Below are 21,055 nucleotides of genomic sequence, written 5' to 3' on the forward strand. Positions count from 1 at the left end.
ATCTAAATGGTCTGTATTTATATAGCGCTTTACTAGTCCCTAAGGACCCCAAAGCGCTTTACATATCCAGTCATCCACCCATTCACACACTGGTGACGGCAAGCTACATTGTAGCCACAGCCACCCTGGGGTGCACTGACAGAGGCGAGGCTGTCAGACACTGGCGCCACCGGGCTCTCTGACCACCACCAGTAGGTAACGGGTGAAGTGTCTCGCCCAAGGACACAACGACCGAGACTGTCCAAGCCGGGGCTCGAACCGGCAACCTTCCGATTACAAGGCGAACTCCCAACTCTTGAGCCACGATCGCCTTCCTTTGTGTATGCAAATAAAAATATAAATTCATTTCCTGTAGTAGTTTGTGCAAAATACATGGAAAACTACAGTTCCCATACACCCGTAATCTCAGTTGTCTGCTGACAAACACATTTCAAGTATAGGTTAAGTAACCGAGAAGCATCTTGGAGAGCTGTCAATATTTGAATATTATTTAACAAAATAAATTTTTATATGTAATCATGGTCACAAAAGCTAAAATATGCCCCTTGTTGATCCATTTTCGGTTCACTTACTTTAAACAGGTCTTCAGAAAGAACTGGTCATTATCAACATTCAGATGAAATCTCTCCAGCACAAACAGATTCATTACCTGCTGTGATGGAAATTTGCCTTTGAAAACACCTTGAAAGTAAACCAATATAAATGAAGACATCTATTATCCTCAGAAGAACTGCCTTGTAAAAATATGGACAGAGCAGGTAGAGTAGAATTTGCCCAATAATTAAATTTATCTGGCACAGATCGGGGTGATGTGAGGATAGTCTACCTAATTATAAGAAATCTAATTAATGTCTCTGGCACAAGAGCTCATTTCAGTGGCTTCCTATCACTTTTGATAGAAGCTGAGAGACATTTTTTTTTCCAGTTTTACATCGATGAAAGAATCGGTTATCACACTCCCCCTGATTCATTTGGAAAACATGAAAGCCTCTCAGATAGCCACATAATTAAACAGTTATTTTGGGGCATTCAATTTAAACTTGGGCTCAGCGGTGCCCTTGCAGGAGAAATAGAATTGCTTTGTCTCAGCACTCTCTTTGAGTCTGAAGACAGTTTAAAGAAATCTAGTTGCAATAAAACACCAGATCTGACTACAACGAGAAGCCACGAATTAATGCTTTGCCTTTGATCCGACCAGGGCGATGCACCAGTGCCTTTTGTGCTCAGCTAAATGAGTTCCTAGTTCTGAGGAAGACTGCTAAATTATTAAGACTGTTCTAGAAGTTTGACTCTTTTATTTTGCTTTTCTTGCAATGCACCAAGGGAGCATTTGGCAAAGAATCCAAAGGTTTAAAATAGAAAAAACTCTGAACCATGTTTGCAATAATCATGATGTCCCAAAGGACTGGAGTTAAAGCACATCTGCCTAATCCAATCAGCTTCCACATTAACCTACATTGTCTATATTTGAATATTGTTTCAGAACTTACTGCAATGGAATACAGCACAGTACATTAGATGTTGTGATGGACCTTAGGCTGTCAGCTACAATTTAACAACAGGACGCCCTCATTCTGTTTGATATATTCATCCAAGGTGGGGGGGTTGGCCTATCAAAAGATGATTTGAGTAAATAAATAGAACCTGACTGGTGGCATAATCCTTGTCATGATGGCCAAAGGGCAAACTTAATGCATGTAGATATCAACGTCAAAGTCAAAAAGCAGAATAGTTTCTATTTTTAATCCACTTATCTGAGTCCTTGATTTCCTGCACGTTTGCCTCGCTATTCAGTTTGATGAAAAATGTTTTTGAAATGCAGAGCTTTTTAGATACAGGTGGTGCGCGTGATTTCAAACCACTACGTGTGCTGATAAGGAAAACATTTTATTTAAACTCACACTGCATAATAAATATCCAGGGGTCATGTGTTCTGGTGTATTAATCCGAAGGCCTTTAATGGATAGATGTTGAAAATGAACTTGGGCTTGTTGACTTTTCTCTTTTCCTCTCCAAGAAAAACTCCTCAGTGCTTCAGGTGATTGACATATTTACTCCTTCTCTGCCAAAGTCCTCCACTATCCCTCTCTCCATCTGTCAGTGCCCTTAACAGCACCTCATCCTGTTGAGAATGGGCCGAGAGAGGCAGGAGATTAGGGGCTAATACTGTATAGGAAAGGACAAATAATCTCACAGACACCCTATCTTTTCTCATAAACTTTGAAGCGAAAGGACAGTCTTCCAGCTTGACTGATAGACTGTCTTACTGTTTGACTGACAGCCACCAAGGTGAGGGTATGTCAGATTGGAGGAGTCGTTTTTAAATACCCGTTTAGCAATATACCATCTTCGCCTCCAGGTCATAATCTATGCTATCAATTTTGATCCTGCCCTAAAGCCCCATTCCACATGCCCTGGGGTCCAATATTGCTTGGGAACGTGAGAAGGTTTTGCAATGACATCTAATTTTTTTTTTTTAATTGTAAAGTAAACACATCTGGGCAATTTTCTGATTGTATTTAGATGAAGCTAGAGGTCTCCTGATAACAATAATCTACTCAAAACTGGACTTTGAAGTCTACTAAACCTTTTGAAGGTTTTTAAATAAACTGGGCATGTTTTCTGAAAAGCTGCATTGCTGCTCAGATTTTTGCTCTCGTTCCATTAATTTTAGGAGAAAGCAATCCATATATATAAAACTAGGCATCTCCTAAACCAGCTCTATAACATGGGAAGTTATCTCTTTCAGCCTTGTTGCATGAAATATGAACACTGAACTAAAAGCAGAATGTTTTTTTGGTGCCTTAAACTTACCTGCATCCATACAGTTCAAATCCAATTCAATAATCCAAAAGCAAACTAAATCTGAAAGTGGTTTCAAATGGCAGCTTTGATTCAAAATTCACTTCTGATTGCTAACCAACTGCAGTAACCACAGACATTTCCTGCTGTGATAAATCTTTTCATAATAATTTACTTACTGGTGTGCATCACAATGGCTCATATCAATAACATAAGTTATCTTCGCTGTAGTCAGGCATATTGACGTTGACAAGGTTATGTATTAATTGTGTGCGGTTCCTGACCATACTGTGCAAAAATGGCCCTTTATGAATACAGCTTATGTCACTTTTCATCCACCTGCTGATGTTTTTTATAATCTGCTCCCGCTCAAAATACTGCAGGATCAGACTCACCTTCCTTTAAACCCCAGAACCTTTAGTTCCCCTGAGAACACAGAGTGGACTCTCAACTCCTGAGTCACTTTTAGTTCGCCTTTCCCTCGCTGTTATTTCCACTCTGGAAAATGTACTTATAGGATTTCTATGACAAAAAAGGAAGAGAGGTTCAAGTTTATTTCTATGCACACTTCTCAGTGATGGTGGTACTTCAGTTCACTCAGGGTACATCTATGTTTGCCAGCAAGGTGACAAAAAATATGCTGTCAAAATAATGTTTGAAGCATGTGACAGGCTTTTCCTTACGGGGTTATTTTGGAACATATCTTATTTCCCAATACGTCGTGTACAGTGGAAAACAATATGAAAGATGTAATTTGTATTGTATATTTACTGGCTATGTGTGGCTATGTTATGAAGCAACAATGCTTTTCATAATGCACTTAAAATAGTGCATAAATCTGTATGCTCTGTATGCCTACACATTAAATATGGTTACTGATGGCTCCTGTTTTCACACTGACTCAAAACTCAAAGAAAATAACTGGCTAGAGCTAACTAATTGTGTGAATTATGCGTATGTGTCTGTCTGTTTTGTTTTTTGGTGCACATATTCTTGGCTATTCACACAATACTCAGATATTTTGAGAAAGAGTTCAGGTAGAAAACTAGTTCTTGACAAAAGCACTGATGAGCAAGAGCTTGTCCAATGCATAACCCACTAATTGAACTAGTAGGTGTCTAAATATATCTTGAGAAACACATACATGGGTCACACACACACACAAAAGTTGGGTATTGGGTTTCTTTAAAGGACAGGTATGCTATTATTGAATATATTGAACAATATTTTTTTCATAGAATCTTCCCGCGATGCATGAAATTAGTTTATCAGCTTTAATGGCCATACAACTGTGAACCCTGTGAATTACATTCACTTTATTGAGTTTATATACAGATTACCTCTAATCAATCCAAGACCATATGTGTATGTCGCTTTACAGCTGATGCCGCTTATTATTTCGACATTAGCACCGTACATGCTGGTAATGCTGCATGGTGAATCCTTTAAACAAAACCTTTGACTTTTAGTAGGATTATCCTTTAATGGGGTTTAAGCCAAATATAAGACAACTCTTTCATTAAGCCAGTAATTTCAGGCGGTGTGGCTGTGATGCTTTTCAATTCACTTGTCACTTTAAACTCCAAATAAGAATTGAATGTCTGGACAGAACGCTTGGAAGTTTTACATCTTCATACAGTCCAGCAGTACCAAACCATAATGGCATGGGTTTTTTTTTCCATCTGCAGCTGGACAGCTTAACAAAGCCAAGTACACCTCTCTGTCGCTTTATATTTAACACGTTTTAATCTTTTTTAATCTAAATAAATATTATCAATTATAAATATTCAAGAGGGATGCAGACAGATGCTGTGTGGAATTTACCTGTTCAGTTAGTTATTGTTTCTTCCTGAGGAACAGAGGTTACATGGCTAAATAAATCCCCTCATGGCCTTGACTGCATTTGCCTTCCTACACATTAAGCATAATGGAATAATTCACTTGCCCTTGAGCCCCCTTGCCATGCATCCATACAAAAGTTCTTATTGGGTCGCCAGCAAATTGAATGAACCTCCTTTCCATAAAAAGGTAATGGACTCCTTTGGATAGCCCTCTAAATAACAGGGATGGTAGGGGAGGTGAGATGAACCAATTTATTATCTGACTTTCAAGGGGGTGCGTACAGAGGGTGAGGTCACTCTCTCATTGATCATAGGTCCCCCCTTAGGGAAATGATAATTATGTGTACCAACATGGACTAAGGTCACCTCCAACCATCACCACGAGCAGGTTAGACACCCTCCAGTAGGGATGTAGACTTGTGGAGTATAAACTGAAGGTGGCATTTTTCACTGAATTAGTTTAATTTTACAATAATGTGTAGGTTTTTGAAATTGTCACAATTACACTTTTTAAAAATTTATTTTTAGGTTGGCTTTAATTTGAGAAAATCATTGTAAATTTTGTTGCATAAAATATTTGTTGGCCAAATTACAAATATTGCTAATTAAAATAAGCAGCTAACAAGCAGTGTAACTATTGTGATCTTTTTATATCATTAAAGTAGAATCCAGTTCTTGATACAAATGCTTCATGCAGATCTGGTCAGTTTAGTGTGCAGTAGGCAAGTTTTCGTCTCTTTTGTGGTGGACTACTAAACTGAAACCTGCACTGAATATGTTTGTTATTCAGTGTCAGTCTTGCCACCCTAAATCATGATACTGAGCTGCAACATAAATCGACAAATTAATTGAGAGGCCAGACAGGTAATAAAGTTTCCATCTGGCCCGTCCAGCTTCAAGTGGGGAGAAAAAAATCTATTTTGCTGTTTTATGTGTGAAAGATGAGAAATTTGTGATTGTGCTGATTACTTCATTCAATTGTCAGTTAATCAGAGAATTTGCCAGGTCTATAAATTGTCATGAAATAGTACAAACTAGTCCCTGTCTGCAGGAGCCCAGATGGTGACTTGGTTTGTCATGTCTCAGAAAACAAAACAGCAAATCTTTACAATGAAAAGGTCAAAAACGACGAATTGTTGACAGTTTTTCTTGAAAAATAGTGATTGTCATTGTCAATGATTTTTTTTTAATGTTGATTTCAAAAGAAAACTTAAATATTATTTCATATATGGCAGGAGTCTCAAACTTAAATGAGCTGTGGACCGCTGCTGGCAGCGTGATCTCATTTTCATTACTCAAAATGTTGCGTTTTTTTGGTTTTTTTAAATGTCAAAAACTGTACAATAAGACAAAACTGCAAATGTGAACGCAATTTCTTTTTCTCACTCTTAACTAACTGAAACTTTTGATTGAACTACCAAATAAACAAATTGGTACTCTCTTTCTGGCCAGACACGTGGAGCACTTCTGCTGTAATTTAGTTCATTTTTAACAAAATACATGCAGACATTAGTTTTTGACTTCTAGTGAAAATTGTTTTCTTTACAAATGACTCTCTCACTGAACTAATACAGCCAATTCCTCAACATCTTTGTGCTCTCTACTGATATTAGCTTCATATTAAATTATTTTTTCTTTTTAAAGAACTTACTTTAACATTGCACTCAAGAACAAACAAATCCTCCCCAACAATAAAAGTAACTTCAAGGGCCAAATTGCATTATATTTCTTCACGTCAATATATGGTCAAGCAAGTAGAGGTGACACGGGCCTCAAGTTTGAGACCTCTGAAATACGGGTTTACACCATAAAAAATACATAACTGACTAAACTGCAAAGTATCTCTTTGCACAGTGTTAAAGTACCAGATCTATCTAAGTATGAAACCTATATATTATACATGAAATAATTCACTTTTTAAAAAACTTGGATTAGTTAAAAATGTCAATTTTAGTAATAAGAAATGTGAAAAATGTAAAAAGATAATTCTAAATTTATTTGATCATATATTTGAGCAAATTAACAAACTAATTCATAGCCATATTAATGTACTTTTAGTATCTTCGTCTTTTTATTTTGACACTTTCCATATTTATACACTTCAGACACTGACAAAATGTATCCCTGTATTTGACTTTTAAAGAATGTGTAATACTGACCAAACTATCTCTAGGAGAATACATGGCAAGCACATAGGTATTCATACACTGGATCAGCGTGCCTCCTCTGATTATGGTATATTGTGTAGGCTACTCTGCCTTTTCTTCCCACTAGCTAACGGCATTTCTGTCTCAAATCAGATCAGCTCTACCAGACAGCCAGCAGCTCCCTCGCTGATTAGCATCAAGGGGGAGAAGTGGGTGGAGGAAGGGAAACTCAGCGGGTGTCTTGATTGCTCTCTGTAGTCGCCACATTTTGAATGCCCGGCTCCAATTTTTTTTGATTATTTTAGATGTGAATGGTAGGTTGCATGTAGCTAATATAAGTCTCCCTGAGGGCCAAACTTGATATGTACCACTTCTAACCAGCGGCAGTACACACTTCTGTTTATGCATAAACTGTATATACAAGCACAGTCATGTAGAGTAGGTAGACAATGAGTTTCTTTTATACATGCGCCACAAATCACTGTCATCCGGGGAAGTAAGGCTCACTCCCTGTGTGTGAGTAGTAAACATGGTAGACTGAGATGATGTATAGCGCCTGCAATGTTCATGCTGCAGACAATGTTTAAAATTGCTTCTTTAACAGAGTTGGAGAGAAATATGACTGAAGGTAAACTAGAGAGAGACAGACAGACAATGTGAGGAATAGAAAAGAAAAAAACGAGTAAAAAAGCAAAGAGAGTTGGCAAAAGAGAGATTACACTAAGGATGTACAGCAGCAATCGTGGGAGAAGGTCCTGATTCCGATACACCACAGACAGTAGGTGCTATGGGACTCTGGAATTTGCCACTTTTTTGGATGAGACTCAAATAGACAGAGACAGAAGGTTAAAGGAGCACAGAAACAAAGTCGAACAAGCCTGGAGGTTTTATACAAGCATATGAAAAGCGTGGGGAGTTTGTTGCCTGCGGGTTGCATGTGATGCCATTCAATGAGGCACATTTATAGCATCAAAACGATGGTAGATCTGCTGGATTTGTTGGATGCTGTGCCTCCATCTGCCTGTGCGCCACACCTGGTAGGTGGCACAGGATGGCGCAGTGATGAGAACATGAGGAGGGATCATGGGGATTGCTCACCTGTCCATGTCTCAATGCCAGACTCGGCATGATAGAACTGAGTGGATAATGTGAAAACTATAATGAGAACAGGTGAGGGGGAAGAGACAGGTGCAGATGATTTAAATCCTCTTCTTCGTAAAGTATGACAAGCAGTCTTTCTTCAGCGTATAAAAGTAGGGATACTGACATGAGAGAATGAAAAGGAATCCAGAGGTTTCTTCATTCTTAAGCTTCACCCTTCCCAATGATTGCACACTCTTTCTACAATAGGAGGTAAAATCTATTTACAGAAAGAAACAGAGAAAATTCTGGGCCACTTGATTACCTAATGAGGGAACAGATCTTCTCAAACGTGGTCATAAGCTGGGCTTCATGAATTATTTATATGGCTATTTTGCATTGTAAAAGCATTCAGAGCTGAAGGTGAAGAAATACAGAGAGACGGTAATCAAAAGCAATGGAACATGTTTGTCTACTCTCAACCCATTTTCTAATTACTAGCATAGATCGAGATCTTGTCAGGGGTTTTCCCACTCTTCTTTCCACACCCAGGTGTCAACTGTCCCATTGAGTTTCATCTTGTCATGATGGCTGCATACCTCATACGCCTCTGACTCGAATTAGTTTGGAAAGCCAGCAGCTCATTAAGGCAGAAGTAGGGGAGGGACTGAAATACCAAATTCTAGGGTCATAATTGAGGTCTGTGCATGCAGACAGGTGTGCAGAGAAACTATTAAGTTAATGCTAAGAATTATTCCCATGGAGCAACTACAAGGAAATGTGATGGTGGATAATTGGAGACTCAAGTGGGGAAAGGCGGCTCAGAAGGTCCTTAACGCAGACAGCTATGGCTGCTGGTCTGTCAAATCGGGTTTTAAATTAGCTTTAGTGTCATGGAAATAGTTGTTTATGGTTTCCTTTGCTGCTGCTGGTAAATTTTACTTGTGTAATTGGCTGATAAAGTTTGAGCCAGGTGGTAGTTTTATTTTCTACTCCACTCTCTTAATTAACTGGGAGAAATGTGCTCTCACAAATGTGCTCTCACAGAAACACAGTTCCATCTCTCTGGCCTACATTGAAAAATGGAGCAACAGAGATGTCCAATCCCCAAAACATCTGTCAGCTGCCTGTTTGACTGGTGAAATTAGACTTTGTTGGCAAAATGAGTTCCTTTTCACAACAGGACAGTTTCCATCATCCAACTTTTCTAAAAGATTCAACTTCTTTGTCTTGTTCTTTGGTCGAACTCAGGAACGCCGCCTGTCAGTCATCCAGAGGCTCAGTATTCAGCAGCTTCCTCCATCTCTGGTGACATGGTTGTGCTAATTAAACATGGGATTCACAATGATTCTTCCTCAGTGCTCTCCACGTACATTAGCATCTGCAGAAGGCTCTTCAGTAATCTCCTTCACACAGGAAGAAGTGCAATGAGGAAGTGGAGCTCACAAGCTGCTAATTAAACCAAACTATGCCTACTTCCCTCTCTCCGCCTTTGCACAACGAACCCTCTAATCACTTCTAACTCAATTTAGAAGCAAGTAATTGATGCACACGTGATGATGCGTGAAAGATGAGAAACACTACCAGTTTAGATGTTAACAATATTTGCAGTGAGGACCGACCATCTGATTCTGGAGCTATTCTACTGCTAAAATTCTACTGCCTCTAAAGTATGTAAAGTATTGTTGCGTTTGGCCATGTCGGAAGCAAAATGTTGGCATTCGTGGACAGTTATGGGCTAATCAGTTGGATTTATCTATTTGCTGTTGAGCAGTTTTTATTGCCTGTGTTAAAATGTTTTGCTATTGGAAGTCAACTGCGGCCAATTACCCCATTGGCTTTGTCTCCATGCACCATACTGCCATAAATGTAGCCTTTCATTCTCTGACATTCAACAAGAATTAAATGTATAGCAGCAGCAGGGAATGGTGCCATCATTTTGGAACCTCGAGGTGTAGCTTCCAATTTAGAATTGCTGCAGCTATATTTCACATGTCACTTTCCAATTAGACATTTTATGCTGAAATCATACACTCTGAGCAGTCACAGCATGTCATATTAAGATGTTATCCAATTGTTAAGATACCCCAGTATGCCTTCCTACAAGTTCTCCTCTCTTCTCCGTCTGTAGTGGCTCCGATAATGAACCACAGCTCCAGCAGCTCTTGTGAATCTGAGCGCTAATACTGTGCTTTGATTTGATTTTTAGCCCTACTGAGAGAGGGCAAATAGAAAGAGCTGCAAATGAAATGCAGTAGGTTTACCCAAGTCAAGTAAAGCCCTTAGGCTTTAATTTACTGGCTAAAAACATGAATTTATTTTCCAAAAGGGTTCCTCCTCCAGTTGATGTTCCAGTTTTCATTTACATATCTCTGGAGAGGAACATCCAGAGATATTTTAATTTCAATGAGCTGGTCTTTGGTAGCTTTAGCTTCAGGGACATGGTATGATTTTACAGATACCCTGATATTTGAAAGTAAAATGTTCTGTCTTATGTTCTAAATTGTTACCTTTTCAAACTAAGCATTATTTCATTTTTGTTTACATTTAATTTCATTTGGTCTTTTTTTATTTGTTTGGCTACTTTATTAAGCAAGTCTATGAAAATATGTTTTTCAGTTTTCTCTTAAAGATGAAATACACTGTCAGATGCAAAATAAGCAAAGTTTGAGGGAAAGACATTGGTTTATTTGCTTTATCACCAGTATTTGGTTGTGGTTTGATGACTGACTTGACTGATATTTATAGTGAAGAGTAACTCTGTGCCTTGCAGTATTTACTGTCAACTTACTTACTTTACTCAACATCCTGTAACTTTAACTTGGGAAGATTTTTTTTTCCAATTCAATAAGGCTTTTAAAAAAAGAGAAAAAATGACACTGGTGGATTGAGCTCCCCACGCCATGGTCCTAATGAGCAGTCATGTTATCACAGAATGCCGAGGTCAGAGTTCAGTTTTCCTTCTGCATTGACCTCACATGCCAAGAGATTCAGCTGATCTCTTTAAACCAGGCCCCATTAATTATAAGAAATGCCAACATGCCTCTTTACATGTTGTAAAGGCTAAATTTTATAGGAATTGCTAGTCAATAAGGACCATGACTACTTTGTATGGGCAATGGTAATGGAGTTGCCCCAACGTTATTATAAGCTGACATTTGATTGCTTTTCTAAACCTCTTTCCTGCTAGGTTGTAGCTGCCAGTTGTCGAGATTGTCATGAGCTATAATGATTGCTTTGGGCACATAACACCACTCAGGTTCTACACAACCTCGCTCATACCGACATTATAATTGTGCATACACAATTTCTATTAAAATTTCTGACATATTCAGAGATTTCTAATCAACCTAAGTAACCTTTGCTTGGAGTTACAGTTCTTAGGTAAACATTTCTCTGGCCGGAGGCGGGGGTCTGAGCCAATCGACTCATTTGTTCTGTTTGAAAGTGATTGCTGCCGAGTGGAGACTGCTTTAATTTGATTGATGTGTGGTTCACCAAGCGGTGGATTTGGTTGTAATTACTCTTTGTGCTCACCGTGATAAGGAAATTAATCAAGCCATTATGTTGCTCCCATTTTATCATCAGGACACAATAATTGAATAAAACAACCTCACTTGTCTTCAAAGTCACTCTGGCACGCATGGTACTCACCCGCTGCAAGGGTAAAGGCCTCGCTATTCTTGATTGGCTGATAGTGAGGCAAAGATGATGAGTGTATTTCATATTCACAAATGATGTAGACATTTTAATTGGACTAATCAGAATCAGTTCTTTTAATTTAACTACAAAGCCATGTTGCGAACTTTGCATAGTCCATGCAACTAAATGATCCCATTTGTTTTGAGCAAAAATCAGGGAGTGCATGGACCATGGTAGAAAAAAAAAAGTACTTGTACCGAAAATATCAGCGGGTAACATTAAGTAAATATGCATTAACAATAAGATCATGTTTCAGTGGCATACAACTTAATGGCATTTAATGTATTTGTTATACCGATGCACAAGTAACATTCCCTCTTTTTACTTTTTACTTTCTGTGTCCTCCTCTCATTCCATGACTACTGTTCTGCTGGTGTTCAGTGTTACATTCATAGCTCAAGAAACTTCTATGTATTATGCATTACATTTCTTAAAAGTACTGCAGTATGTTACTTAATTACTTGTTGGAATAAAATAATTCATTACAATGAATTATGATGAAATTGACCTTACACTTATTATCATGTAATTACCAGGTAACAATATAAACCTATATGCTACTGTCCCACATATCAACACAACAACACCTAATGGTTGTGTGCAAGCATTGCGTTAGCATGCTGTCTGTGCAGAGGGTTGCAAAAAGCCAAAGTTGTGTTAGCAGAACAAAGCAATTGTTTCTGTCCTGGAAGTAATTTAGTATAGTGAAATGTAACATTACTGCGTTACTGAAAAATGCAATCTGATTACAGTAACATATTACTTTGTAACTTACTTTGTAATGTCTTGTACCCAGCACTGCTGGTGTTGTAAATGCACCCAATGTACTTTGGCATCAGTGTCTTGACATACAAGCCTCAGTAATACAGGACACTGACAAATATTGGATTAAGTCACAGGTCTGGTAGTTAGTCGACTTTTATTTAAGACTTCACTTGCCTATTAATTTTGTTTTTGCACACAATTTTTGACTTTTCTTTTCACTCACTGGTTAGTTTTAGGCACCAAAAACTACTTGGTTGGGTTTGGGGAAAGACTGTGGTTTGGTTTAAAACATGCCTCTTCAGCCTGGTGAGTGAAAAATATCACTTAGTGCATTTAAATGTGATGGCCTGAGTTCAGTTGGAGTCCAGGTATCTTTGGGAAAGAGAATTCTTAAATTTATTGTGAAACACTGACTAATTTAACCTCTTTTGACTTTAGAGGTTTACAGGGAAATCTATCTTTTATAAAAGCCACTGGTTTCATCTTCTGTGATGCAGTTTTTATGCTCATCAGGTGCTTTTGACTAAAAAATATGATAATTCTAAATACCAGTGCATAAAAACAGTTTACAAGTTGCTTAAATGAATTACTTTTTAATGCACTCTGTAGGAAGCTTTTCAATAATAAAAAACGTGTATTTGTAGATAAATCATGGTCCTTAAAATTAAAAAGAAAAGAGAAAACTTACTCTCATCATTACATGATAGCAGCCTAAGGTGCTGTCAAAGCTTTATGCTGAAATTTAATGTTAGACTTGGAGCAAACTAGCAAAGACGGAAAATTGCCTGGAGCCACTGATACCTCATAGCTGGGGCTTACATCTTTGATATTCACTTCTATCATTCTGCCTTCCCTTCATGCGTAGTATGGAAGAAGAGGCGGCCAATTTAGGGCTGATCTCAATCCCCCAAAAGGATTTGCATCCAAAGCTGCAATTTAGCTGGTAGGAGAAATGTCACCAAAAATCTATTACCCATCTGCGCACATTTAGGAGAAAAATTGCCTCCCCTGTGGAGTGAAAACATTAGGTGATTTTGGTAGCTGAAAGAAATGAAACCACATTTTAACGTGGGCTGACATGTTTTAGAGAGCATGCTTTCACAATAGAGGCCATGGAAACTGGACTGTCACAGCAACATATGGGGGTTATTTCACTTTGCAAAATATATGCTCATATTTAGAAGCTCATTTAAATCAGTACTTCATAATTTTATGCCATTTCCTGATTGTGAAACTTCTAGTGCTCAAACCAGCAACTTTCTGCAGTGTTAATGAAGTGGTTGGGGCTCATGTGGCTAATTGTTTATAACTAGTTAATTGCAGGCCTGTTTGTGTGTTTCTTCAGCTGAATGATTGCCTCAAAAATCTCTTGACATTTAATCTATAACACTTGACCTAAAAGTATCCACTTTAACTTTTCATTGAACAGTTTTAGCAGGTCGTGTGTGCCTTAAGACTTAACCACGTGAGAGATGTGTTTCATTCACTTTGTGGGGATTTAATTGCTCGCTTCTGTCCTTTGGATGGTGATAAAGTTGCTCTCCACTTGAGTCTAAAACATAGATAAACACTCTCAGTATAAATTAAAGCAAAGTGACTTGGGACCACAGTGTTGGGATTTTAATTGTGGTAGTAGATCACCTCTTTCTCTAGTAATTATCTCAACTATCATCACTCCTGTAATAATGATAATCAATTGCTCCCAGTCACTGTGACAGGGATAATGAAAAGTTTATTAGCTACCCTGAATCTCACATGAGTAGTTGGAAACTCTTAAATCATTTACGGAAACAGAAAAAATAAAAGCATCACTTCTGCACTGTTGTCAGTCTTTTTCTGATTCTTTTTCTCAGGGTGAAGGTCACACAAGTCCTCCCTCATTCTTTGTTATCTTTTACACTTTTCTTGACATGTCTATAAGCTAGTGAGTTAGAGGGGAAACCCTCCACTGAATAATCAGGGTATTTGGGCTGTTGGACTAAGGGCTACTTCACTGTATAGGGAGGGATTGTTTATACCAATACATGTGCTGCTGAAGTAAAGATTTTTTATGAGCACTTTACTTGGTGTTAACAATTAACTTGATGGGGGGAAATGCTTAACAGTAATCTTCTTCAGCCTTAAATCCTCTTCCTTTGTGTCACAAAGTGACATATCATCCATCGAGCGCCAGATGTTGTTTTCCTGTTGTTGCTTTAGCATTAGCAGTATTGATCTTTCCACGTATCCCTTAACTTGCTTGGCGCAGTTTGTTATTCACTTGCTCCATTAGACATGAGTCTTCTTGGCTCACTCACTCAGCAAGACGGTGCACCTGTGAGGATGGCATGGCAACCAAAATCAGAGGAAAGTCAGCCAATATGGATTTTTGAATGCTGGATCCTAGATTGTATTAAGGTTCCATACTAGTACTGGTTTGTTGCTGCTTGTTGCTGCTTAAGACAAAATATAGTTATGAAATTTGTCATATGGGGATATTAAAAAAGGCTAACTATCTGCTTGCAGGAGTAAAAGCAAATAGTTGAACTATTCCTGTAAAACTGTTAATATCTCCCCAGTTAGCAAGAGCTCATAATGAAGCGCACCTTCTTTGTTTGCTCTTTTTTTGTAAATTCAAAAGTACACATGGATACTACTTGTACAATATACTTGCAAATATGTGTAATTAAAGGTTAATTACGCTAGCAGCAGAGGCTGTCAGGGTACAATCATTTATGCTGATAGACCATAACACAGCAGCGAGGGAGTGCATTTATCTGTTTGTGCTTTCAGGAGATCACAGAATAGAAAATGCACAAATTCCCCTTGGGTGTCTCTTAGCGCTATCTTGTAAGATCTCATTCTGTCAAAGTGGGGTATCTATACACATAAGGTTTAGAAGGAAAAGGTTGCATTCAAGTGATGTGTGTTTTGTTGTGTCCCCAAAGAAGCTCTAAACTGACACGGCTCTGAGCGCTCTGAAGCTGCCACAGAAGCTTTGCTGAATTGTCAAGCAGCAGTTTTAATCACACGCGTTGAGTAAAAACTTGATTTGAAATAGCAGAGTTCGGATGAAAACACGAAAACATCTAGCAGAATTTAATTGCGTCAGCCGAGAATGCGATCTGTATTAATCGTCAGAGAGACGTTTGACACATTTGAAATGCAAACATCAGAGCTGTGCAGCGGTGTTTTGCAGGTGCATGGGTTTAATGGTTGGCTGCATGCTTCTCGCACACCTGTACAGTGTCAGCCGATGTTATGAGTTTGAGACCCCCAACTGTGCGCTGGCGGTGTGTAAAGCAGCTGGCAGATTACTGTCTAGCTCCTGGCAGACATTGTAGCAGTTTATCTCAATTTTACATCGTAAATGGGGTGTGGACAATGAAACTGTACACAAACTATGACGATCCTTCTGTGACTCTAGCTGTCTGTGATGTTTTATGATTATCTCAGCACACAGCTGAAAGTAGAAGTAGGAAAACTTGCCAAAAGATTTTACTCTATGGGAAACTTATAATCTACGCCGCAAATAACAATTCTCCTCACACATTTAGTTGAACTCATCTTACAGTGTTGGTCTTCTCACTACAGTGTTTTCATTCACCATGCTGCCTTCTGTGAACATATTTTGTCACATTCGCCTGGGACCTTTTTATGAGTTGATGAGGATCAAAAAGCAGATGATATCCCAAAATAAAGCAGCATACTTATATTTTGAATTATAATTATATGATATGATATCAGACCACCCATCTCTAACTGAAAGTTAAACAGATGGAATGATGTCCTCTGTTAAAACCATACAGGTCCTGCTTTAGGGAGGAGCCCGTCTTTCCCTGCCCTGCACCATCATGGCATTAGATATTTTAATATTAATACAGAAATTTGATAATAATTTATTTCAGCCAATTACCTCTTGCTTGATATGTTGATATAGCTACTTCTGCATCTGTTGACCACACACAGTCCCCCATTCAAATTTGGAATTGTGCACAGGGGGAAATCACAGCCACTGGGCCTTAAAAAAAAAGCACTGTCATCTTGTTTGCAGCATGTTTTTGTGTACCATCTGTCCGTGTCAGCATCAGTGGTGAACGATGGAGCAAGGGAGCCTCACGTTGAGAGGAGATAGACTCTCCCTCTGTGACAAAGACTGGAACAAGAGTTGATCACAGCATGGTCACTTCTCGCTCCCTCCCGAAACACAGCCAAAGGAGATGTTCTGCAGCACACACGTTCAACTTGACGCACATAATAAAAGAAAGAGTTCAAAAAGTCAAAAAGTGGGATGCTACCCTCACTTTGAATTTTACCAGCCCGCTAAGTCTGTTGTGATCCCTCCTGCAGATATGGCTCGTTGGCACTGTACCAGGCTATAATGTGTAATAAACAGAAAGTTACCCAAATTGTAGGGACCAACTCTGTGTTTTACATTGTTAAAGGGTATTCTTTATGCTTAGCTGAGTAGTTATGGTGACTAAGCCATTATCAGGTTGTTTTAGTACATAAAATGACCTAAACGACAAGAAACAGCCCCCCCAAAAAAGTCTGAAACTTAAGTTTTCTGGGTGAAAATTGAGCTTCTCCTGTGATTCTTTCACCTATTTTTATGGTAAACAGATCCCCAGTTAATGTAATACTTTGTCACCAAGCACCTTAACTTAAGATGCACAGTATTTCTTTTGATTTGCTTTTTGTAGTTTTGGTACTTGGAAGTCTCCCTTTAAATACTTTCAACTGATGTCTGGTTATAAATTAGAATAAAGGACTTCATGTGAACATGGAAAAGAGAATAAGCACAAGGTTTGGTTTGACAGATACAAGCAGCTTGCAATAAATCCAGGTGCTTATTGTAAAATTCTAGCCATAAATTGCAGGGCCAGATCAAGGGAACGTGCATTTGTGATAGCAAAATTGATTTCATTTAAAAGTCATCAACTGCTGCTTTTAGAGTGACAGCAAATAACAAAGAAGCCAAAATGGGGCCAGTAAAAGAAAATTGCTCTTTGTTCAGGGACATAAAGTGGAGAGTTCAACAGGGCAGAGCAGTTTTCAGCTCGTGCTTGTATCTAAAGCGAATTGTGTATATTGTTAAAATACTTACAGATAGCAACATAGTTACATATAATACAGCACTATCAGGATACATTGCTCACAAAAACAGTGGAGTTATGATACAGTGATTCAGTGTGTGTGTGTGTGTGTGTGTGTCTGTAATGACTGGCCTTTTGAGACCAATGATGTTTTTGTACATTTTTGTAATGATCTTTTGGGAAAGTTAGCATCCACTACTTGACTCTTTTGTATTTTATAAGGATTCATAATAGGGTTTTTTTTTTCCCCTTTTCTTCATTATAATCACCAGATTAAGATGAACGGCCATCATTCAGTTGATATTATGTGTTTTGATTCTGGTTGGGATATTTTGCAAGTGGATACAAATTGTATGGAAAACACATGACTCATAAATCATTTCTACTCTGCGTTTGTATTTTATACTGAAAATCAGTTAATGTAATGAACTGTTACTGAAGTTGTTTCACCGCTGACATTTCCCTTTGCTACATGAGTGAATAACAGCTTATGCTGTTTATAATGTCGGCTTGTGGTATGTAGAAAACGCTGCATCTTTTGTGCTTGTTTTTGTTTGATCAATAGACCAAAACTAAAAAAAAAAAATCAGTTTAGAAAACAATGTCTCAACAAAATCTATTAGTTGCTGCGTTATAGCAACAAATCATACATCTTTGAGTATGAGTTTGAGTTTTGTGTAGAATTGTAGATGTTTTGAGTCTTAGCATCCATATCAGAATATAATACAGGCCCCCCATTAAGAAATGCTGAGATTACGATGGCATGTTATTCTTTACTTTACTATTTTTTTCTTCAGTGAAATTCAGTGTATTTGATTAGGCATCCTTAATACCAGGCAACAGTGTGGTCTGACATTTATTCAGCTCTACATCAGCAAGGAGAAAATTAGCCAAATCACCAGGTTATTTAAAGGTTCCTTTCCATCAGCCTTCCTTATCAGATTAATCATCCTTCCGGTGGTTGTCTTTATCTCCCCTATCACCTTTCACACACTTGGTCATGTTGCAGCACCCAGTCTGCCATTTTACATTATTAGTTCCCTGTCAGGGGCACTCCCTCTAATGCTGAGAGGCTAAGGAGAATGAAGGTGAGGAAGATAGAAAGCGACGGGCCCTGCCTGCTCGTCGCTGGGGGAAGAGGAGGAGGAGGCGGCGTTGACGTCCTAATCTCTGGCTCTGATTATCTTCTCATTACAATCAGACGGGAGCCACTCGACGAAGAGGAGAATGTGTAATTACGCTCAAATCTCCCATGACTAAAACAGAGAATAATAAGCAGGGCTAGAACTGTGTGCTCACATCAAATCATTCAGTTTATTTAATCATTCATTCTATGCCGTATTTCACTGTAGATGAAAAGTGGTTGAATTACCCGAACACCTGACTTATGGAAAAATTATTTGGGAGCCAGAAATAATTTTCCTCACTTTTGAAAAAAAAAAACCCAAAACAAAACAGAAAATCTGAGTGTCTGGTTTGATTACGTCTTATTAAATATATCTAGGTCATAGATAAGGACAAAACTTTAAGAACTGTTCCAGCACAAGGCAGAAAGCACCATTTCACAAAATGGCAGGCCAGCTGAGGCATGTAAATAACTGTATTTCAATTGACACATTGATTTGAATGGTAAATGGCAGACCTCCAATTTTCCTAGAGAGTGGCTGGAGGAAAGAAATGGAGGGGAATAAAACACATACCCAGTCGACCAAAGGGAATAAGGCTAACCAAGCATGTTAAATGCCCCCTCACTATTGTGCGATGGAAGCATTAGCTGTGTGGACAACTGCAAAAATCACTTGAAGTTCTCACTGAAGGCTCGAGAGCAAAAACTGAATCTTATTTGTCCTTTTTTCTCTTCCCCCACAGCTCAGAAACTACAACCTGCCAGCAGCTCAAGCCTGATGAGAGGAAAGCTGTGGACACAAGGGACAGATATGGCTGCATCAAAGGAAACAGACGCAAACACCGCAGCCATCGCAGGGCCAGGAGGTGAGTTAGCCTTTGTGTTTTCACACATGCCAAGTAGCAATCCTTCAAAATCATCAGGAGGGTTTTCTGAACTAAAAGAAAACAAGTGCTTGTGAAGAGATGAGAAGGTTGAGAAAAGAATGGGCTTTAAACATGTACGATTGTTGATCAGTTGAGTTTTGTGATTAAAGTTTGTTTTGGTTGCGTCTGTAGATGATAAAGCCTTTTTAACAGCAAAACCAACACACCTTCAGGGCCTGATTCTCAACAAGAAACCCAAGCTAATCTCTATATTCCGGTGCAGGAAAAGCAAACACTCTTATCGGGGTAGGAAATACAAATGGTGTAAGGAATTCCACGCTGTGTCATTCAGATGCAAGAGTCTTCTTCACATGCAGAGAAGAACAGTTTTTAGGCTTTTTATTCAGAGTTGGAGAAATCAATCCAGGCAGAGTTGGTTCTTTCTTTCTTTTTTTCTTTTTTTGGAAAGAAACCTTTTTAATTAATCTGACACCTTCAAAGCTGTTGCAGTTACACAGCAGGGAAGCAGGCAGTGATATGTAAAACATGACTCAAGCAGCATCTGAAGTGTAAGAGCGGATCATAAACATGAATCTCTTCTCTTTGGATGAACTTTACCCGGCGGCTGCTTCTCTTTGTTTTTGAATTTAACAGCAAGCGCAGAGAACACGCTGGCATGCAGGCTTCTGATAATCATTTTTCTGGTTTATGCGTGCAAGAAAAGACATCTGATAGAAGAAAGCACGGTGAGAGAGATTTATAGCATTATTATCTTTGGAACTGGGGCTTTTCTGTGAGACACCCTTCTCACCAGCAGCTCCAAGTTACAGCGTTTTAAAATTTAAATACTAAGAAATCAGAGTAGTTCTCAGTGTGCTGAGTGTACATAGTGCACATAGAACGTACACTAAAGCTCTACCATTGCTGAACCACAGTCTTTTCATCATTTGGTTTGGTAAACCTCTTAAATGATGACTTTACCCTTTCTTATACAGCAGCTCTGCAGCGTATCCATTTCATCAGACAGTAGCAGAGATGATCTTGACTTCATGCAGGGATCTTATTGTGAAACTGTAGGTCTTACTATATGAGGTTTAGAGCAATAAAATGAATGCATTTTCAGTGTCAAATCTTGCACAACACGGCTGCATTCAGACCAAAAAGCACAGCAATGCTAGAAGCTGCAGGAGGTTAGAGAGAATACTGCTACAAGTTCTAGCTGAGACGATGAAAGGAAGTCCACTTTGAGTAAAGCATCCATTAATTTTAATGAGATACTAAACTAAGTCAAACTCTCAAAACCTCATGCTATATCAAAAAAATAAAGAAATGAATTTTAAAAATTGTATCACCAGTAAAGTACTGTAAGATTACAGCTAAAGGTGATTAAAAACACGTTTGTTAGAGGCCATAATGAACAAGCCAGACCTCTCAGCTGTTTTGGCACAAGCCTGGTTCCTGTTCCCGTATTGAAAAATAAACAGGATTAATCATCACTCAGTTTTTATGCAGCACATATGTGGAACGAACTCCAAGAAAACCAGAGCTCTGTTTGTAATCAAGGAGACGATGTATTTATAGCATATCTACTCTACTGTCCTTTAAGCTGCCCAGTGTTAGATTTGATTTTATTCTTTCATACTTACTTATC

General features: G+C 38.6%; 1 protein-coding gene across 1 annotated transcript in view; it reads left to right on the forward strand.

The window, feature by feature from the left end:
- srrm4 (serine/arginine repetitive matrix 4) overlaps positions 1-21,055 on the forward strand; it is a 62,435-nt gene that overhangs the window by 16,057 nt on the left and 25,323 nt on the right. The window contains exon 2 of the mRNA XM_085476211.1: positions 19,282-19,404. Coding sequence (XP_085332337.1) covers positions 19,282-19,404 — 123 coding nt within the window. The remainder of the gene's footprint in view (positions 1-19,281; positions 19,405-21,055) is intronic.

The sequence above is a fragment of the Copadichromis virginalis genome, linkage group LG12 (genome assembly GCF_057382275.1).
Source record: "Copadichromis virginalis isolate Kocher_CV1m ecotype Utaka linkage group LG12, C_Virginalis_male_GT1.1, whole genome shotgun sequence".
NCBI lineage: Eukaryota > Metazoa > Chordata > Actinopteri > Cichliformes > Cichlidae > Copadichromis > Copadichromis virginalis.